At 36.1% G+C, this 6,000-nt stretch overlaps 1 protein-coding gene across 1 annotated transcript; it reads left to right on the top strand.

Annotated features, from left to right (window-relative positions):
• Positions 2,544–5,549, top strand: LOC105160594 (BAG family molecular chaperone regulator 7). Its single transcript, XM_011078041.2, has 3 exons — positions 2,544–3,399; positions 4,306–4,587; positions 5,090–5,549. The coding sequence occupies exons 1-3, from the start codon at positions 2,695–2,697 to the stop codon at positions 5,318–5,320; spliced, it is 1,218 nt and encodes a 405-aa protein (XP_011076343.1). The 5' UTR covers positions 2,544–2,694; the 3' UTR covers positions 5,321–5,549.

The following is a 6,000-nucleotide window of genomic DNA, read 5'->3' as shown; positions in this document are numbered from 1 at the left end:
CCATTTGCCCATAAAGCACTCTTCATTTTATGCTAAGGCTATTTGATTTCATATTTTTATTGGGTAAATGACATTTTGTGATATGAATTATGGTTTTTTTATATTTTGTTATTAATTTTTTTTATATCAACTTATTATTTTAATTTTACGAAATTTACACTTTACCACATACGACTCTTTTTTATCGATTTTTCTACTGGAAATATCGCATGTTGTGAATATGTGAAAATTATCACGTCACATAACCCTTAATATCACATGTGCACTGTATGCGATGTTTTTTTGACAAATACACTTGGTGAAAAGTGTTTCTTTGACAAATATATATCATATTCAGTCTAATAAATTGAGTCATATGTTATTAAAGTAGATTCACGGATTCTGAATTTAATTTTTAATACACATGTTGTTCATGTTGATAAAGATCTATGTCGAGCTCGTCTTTTTTATAAAACATATTATTTGAGTTCTGCATATTGTAAACTAAAATTTAGTTATTGGTAAAAGGGTAGTGGAAATTTGAAAATTATTAAAAGAGTTTGGCAATTAAATAAATTATCTTAAAACTTTGTAGATGCAGCATTCTCACTGTAAAAAATCTTAGGATTTTGTCTTAAAAATATATTTTATTAGAAAAATGACACTCCTGTACCTTATAAAATCAATTTTTTTTATTTATGACTGATGTGAAACACTTATCTACATCGTTGCAAAAGACAAACAAAAAGACCTATAAAATAACACCTTTTTTCTATAGAGATTAACAAAATGTATATTATATGTTTTATTTAGTTTTAGTTATAAAATTAGGATTGAGATTATTTTGATTTATTTATTTGAACATCTGGTGAGAGAGTGAAAGGAGTCAGAAATCCACGTGCTCCTCCACATTCAATCAATGTACCACCAAATATTCTTTATTACTCCAAATTTTCTATGCCATTCTTTTCGTAATTTAACCTCCGCCTCAAGCCCTTTTCCGTCCTAAAATTTTTCCTCCCTACGCGGCGAACGCCATTGCGACGGTCGTCCCCACGCTCTTTATCCAGCTGGGTTCACGACTAATGTTCAAAGTCCAATTTTGCCCCAACCACACTTTTTAAGCTCAACTAAGGGATGTGGCTTGGAAAGAGGGGGCAATAAGAAATTTAATTCACAACAATACTGTCTAATATTTTATTTAATATATACATATACAAAATTTTGTATTATTATATATTTTAAAAACAATGATATACATAACTGATAAAAATCGTGACTTGATCGATATTCCGTTGTGCGAGATATTGTCTGTTCTTGCTTCAGTCTCATAGGGAGGGAGGAGGAGATCTCAGCCTAACTAGTCCCGTGGATAGGTATTATTCGCTTTAGCTTCGATCCCATAAGGAGGAGATGCACAATTTGTCTTATTATGTTCCTCTCGTTTGCAATCAATGTAGAACGTTTGTCTATATCATCAATCCTAAACGAGAGGCTTGGGATGGATATATGGTCCCGTTCCCACATCGGCACCAAATGACGTGGTCTGCTACGAGATCGGTATCTCGTTGCTCGAGGTATTATTCATTTTAGTTTCATTCCCACAAACGACGCCAAAAAATACAGCTGACAACTCGATCAATGCTTCATTGGGTGAACTATTATTCAGTTTGAGCCCAGTTAATCCTGTAGTGAGGTATTTGTTTACTTTAACTTCAGTCTCATATATAGGAGTTTCATAATTTTATCCTATTATGTTCGGCTCACTAGGAAGATGGAGCTTCAAGGCTTATAAGCCAATCAAATTTCTAATCTAAAACTAATTGTGGTGCAATTTGTCTTACTCACAATTACATATATTAATGAAATTACAATATGCAATATTAATTTTACAAAAACATTTAATGACAAAATATACATTTGAAAGTATATGTCATTACATTGAATTATAGATTAATATATTTGTTATGGTGAATATAGCCTCATGTGCTCAACTTAGAAGGTGGAAAGTAGCTTTCTGTAATTTCTTGGATAAATCACATTATTCACTCCTAAAAATAAATATAATAATACAAACACTATATTTTATATTCACATAAAAAGTATTGATTTAATGTACTTCAAGGGACATTTTTCTTCATAATGTAAGTTACAATTGCAATTTTAGTGAATGTACACAAATTATGATGTATTTATGTAATTAAATATAACAATAGGAGAGTGTAAATATAATTTAGGATTAAAATTTGAAATCAAATTTAATTTGTATAAGTCTAAAAGTGGATATATTATATTATCAATAATCATGGTATTTTTATTTAATTTAAAAAATTATCACAAAAATAAGGAATAATTGAAGATTTGTTTAATTTAATTCTTATTTAAGAAATAATGATGAAAAGTTGAGTAATTAAAAAATTCTGGAGAATTTTATCCAGCATTAATAGTACCTCAGCCCTATTCTTGTCCAAAAGGTCCCTACCAATGTTATATTCCGAATAAAGGACAGCTCCTGTCCTCCTCGTCATCACCATCTTTGTCTTGCGAAATCCACCTAAATTCCAATTATACCCCTCTTCTCTGACTTCAATCTCCCTTTTATTCCCTTTTCGTCTTTCTTTCTCTCCATTTTCCCCTTCTTCTCAGACTTTGAATACAATCACCCAGATATTATCGGTCAGTACCACCGAAGAATTTTCTTGACTGAAGCCGAAAATGAGTAGATTCAGGAGATTCGAGATTGTTGAACACTCCCCCTCCTACTTCCTCAAGGAGACCTCCATTTTCACCCCACCAAGAACCCTCTTGCTAAACCCTTCCTTCCCCATTGTTGAAGACGAGCTCGACCTGCTTACCTTCACTCCCAATCCACCTCTTTTGCTGGATGACTTCGACACTATCACCGATCTGATCCAGATCGAGGAAACCCCTTTCCACACTTCGACTCGCCGCGTTACTCGCCGGGTCGGGCTCGGTGAGCTCTACTTACAGACGCTCAGTGATCGTGTTTCGGCTTTGGAGCTGGGGTTTAACCGGCTGGTGAGGGAGGAGAGGAGTAAGAAGAACAAGTTTGGGGAGAGGAAGTACACTTGGACCGCCGAGATAAAGAGCCCGGAGAAAGACCGGAAGTACAAATGGACGGCGGAGATTAAGGATGGGAAGGATGACAAGAAAGGGCCGGAGAAGAGTTACAAATGGACTGCTGAGATTAAGAGGAAAGGTGGTGAAAGCTTGCCGATCGAGCAGACGTACACGATTAAAGTGTCCAGTGGAGACAGCAGCAGCGAATCAGAGGAGAAGACGAAGCAGAAGAAATGTGAGAAAGGAAAGGGAAAGGGAAAAGGTAAATCAGTGGGGTCCACTACTCGCATTGTTGAGATTGAAGAGCCCTCTGACCATGGGGCCATTGTCTTAAGGCAGGTTGGTATTAATAAAGCATTAATTAATTCGATTCTTACATCATGGTAGGTTGAGTTGTTTGCCGGTGCAAAATTTTGTTGGTTGTTGCTTGCTGTTGTCTAAATGTGCTAGATTGATGGTTTAGCTTGCAAGAATGTTTTGATTGGTTTCAGATCAATGGTTATTGTTGATTGAGATCCATTTGGTTCTATCTTGATATGGAAAAATCTTATTAATGATTTCTATGCTAGTGATCATTAACATTTGAAAGTTACTGAGTGTAAGGAAGATAACAAAGGTGTTAATTCTACTGATTTGCAAGATTTAAAGCAAAACTTGGGTGGGATGAAACCTAAATGTTGTGAACCAAGTATGCATATGTAAGACAAGCATAATTGGTATATTCTGTTCACCAAATCGGCAATGGAGACAACTCTGTGTCCTTTGCATTGTTATCTAAGTTGCAAAGGTTGTTACCTGTTTAGTTTTCCTTGATTTATGACTTCTAGCATGCTTGCTCTATGCATCGATCTTGTCTGTTGATCAACTGATACTGGCTTATTCAGATATTATTTAGGCCAATCATGTTCTGTGCTTATAGATTTGGGTTCAGTAATTTGAGTAGTCCATCTACCATTTGCTTTGAGGTTCTTCGATGGCTTATTTTTCTCTAGTGGTGTTATTCTTTCAAGGCACACTTGAATTTCACAGACTGATCTCTTGGAGGGACCATACTGCCCTTCCCAGGAAAAAATTAATTGTCGAATATTGAACTTCTAGGTAAAGATGCTTCCTGCTAGGAGACGTGAGGACCAACTATGATAGGAGATTATTTGTACTTCTTCTAAGAACTTTTTTGCTAAGCTTATTTATCTGCACACTTTGTGTTCGTTTGTGTACTAATTACGTCATACTTTATGGTGACAGGTTTTTGAAAAGAGAGTAGAAAAGAGAAGGGGTAAGCGCAAGGAGTTGTCTCCACAAGATGCTGCAGCTTTGATTCAGAAGACTTTCCGGGCTTATCTTATCCGAAGGTCTCAGGCTCTACGTGCACTTCGCGAGCTGGCCATTGCCAAGACAAAGCTGAAGGAGCTCAGGGCTTTGTTCAACAACTTCTCTTACCGCCGTCGTCTTGCCCGCGATGCAGAAGAGCGGCAGAGGTTCTCTGAAAAGATTATCGTGTTACTTCTTACTGTTGATGCCATTGAGGTAGCAGAAAGTGCCTACTTTGCCTGATTTTTTTCCTTGTCAAAATTTTAATCATTATTTTGAAAAGAACATAGTTTCAGTAATCTGTCTTGACAAATTGTTGTTGTGTATATAGAATTCCTTATCACTTCTCAACATAAGCTGGTAATAAATGATGGGTATTGTTAACATGTGGATTTCTTAATTGATAAGCATAAAAGAGCCGTACCGATATACGGTGGCACACCTCTGTATTTAGAGTGATCAAGGTTCAGTTTGAACTAGTTTGTTTCTGCATAGAGTTTGTGAATCCATTTCCAGTATCTCCTCATTGAGGTATCAATTATGTAAATGTTCGTTCTCTTGTTTTATGTTATAATGGATTTGCAGAATTTCGATTTTCTATTATCTTCCAGCATTGAACAATAATAGCTCACCTCTTGGAAGCTTATATTGGGTGCTTTGTAAAATAGGCCTGTAAGCATGCTCATTCGTTTTATTATTATTCTTTCCTATCCCCTAGGGTGCTGATCTGATGGTCCGAGCCGCAAAAAAGTCTATGGTGGATGAACTGGAAGCAATGCTCGACGTTGTGGACCCCCAACCCCCTGGAAAATCTCTGTCCATGAGGAGGAGAACATTTGATATGCCTGATGGTGTGATCAACAAAGAACTTGCTGCCGGTGTTGCTCAGGTTGTTCAGATGCTGGATCAGGAGGCAACCGGTTCTGAAACCTTTGAAGCATGCTTGTAACTCCGCCTTGTCTTGTTAAATCTTGCCCCTTGTATGTGGAAGATGCTTATCTAGTAACTTTTAGTCGGGACTTTTACTAATGGACGCTAGTTTGAAGAGCTTGGTCGGCTTGTACTTCCCTTTGTGTAACATTTTGCTGTTGCATTCCCTCATAGTACTTAAAGTTTATGCGTGTATGGTTTGAACATTATTGTGTTATTTATCGGTGTTCCCCCTGTTTTATCGTTTCTCCTTATTATGACAATCCTTCATCCCTCTAGCATTCAGTTCCTAGGTTTATAGAGAGACAGCCCTTCTCTCCAGGTTCTTGTCAAACCATTTTCTTGATGAGATTTGTTTCCTAAAACAAGGAGCGGAGAGGAGTGTCTCTAAGTGAAATGGGCTCCTGAAGGCCGAATCATAACCCTTTGAAATGTCTTCTATGTTTTGTATATAGAATGCAAATCTTATTATGTTTATGCACAAGTCCACTGAAGCTGGATCTGAGCTGAGAGGCACACTTTTTGTATTAGCTTTTAATTAAGAGGTTGGGCTCAAACTTTTTTCAGAACATATTCAAATGTACCTTGAGAAGCTTTATATTTCACTCAAAAAAATATTTAATTATGATCTTATAATATCTTAAAATAAAATAGTCGAAAATTCTTTTTATAAATAGAACTAGCTATTTAATTATGCTT

This window comes from Sesamum indicum, linkage group LG4, assembly GCF_000512975.1.
Source record: "Sesamum indicum cultivar Zhongzhi No. 13 linkage group LG4, S_indicum_v1.0, whole genome shotgun sequence".
Classification (NCBI taxonomy): Eukaryota; Viridiplantae; Streptophyta; class Magnoliopsida; order Lamiales; family Pedaliaceae; genus Sesamum; species Sesamum indicum.
This window is presented reverse-complemented; position numbering and strand designations above follow the sequence as displayed.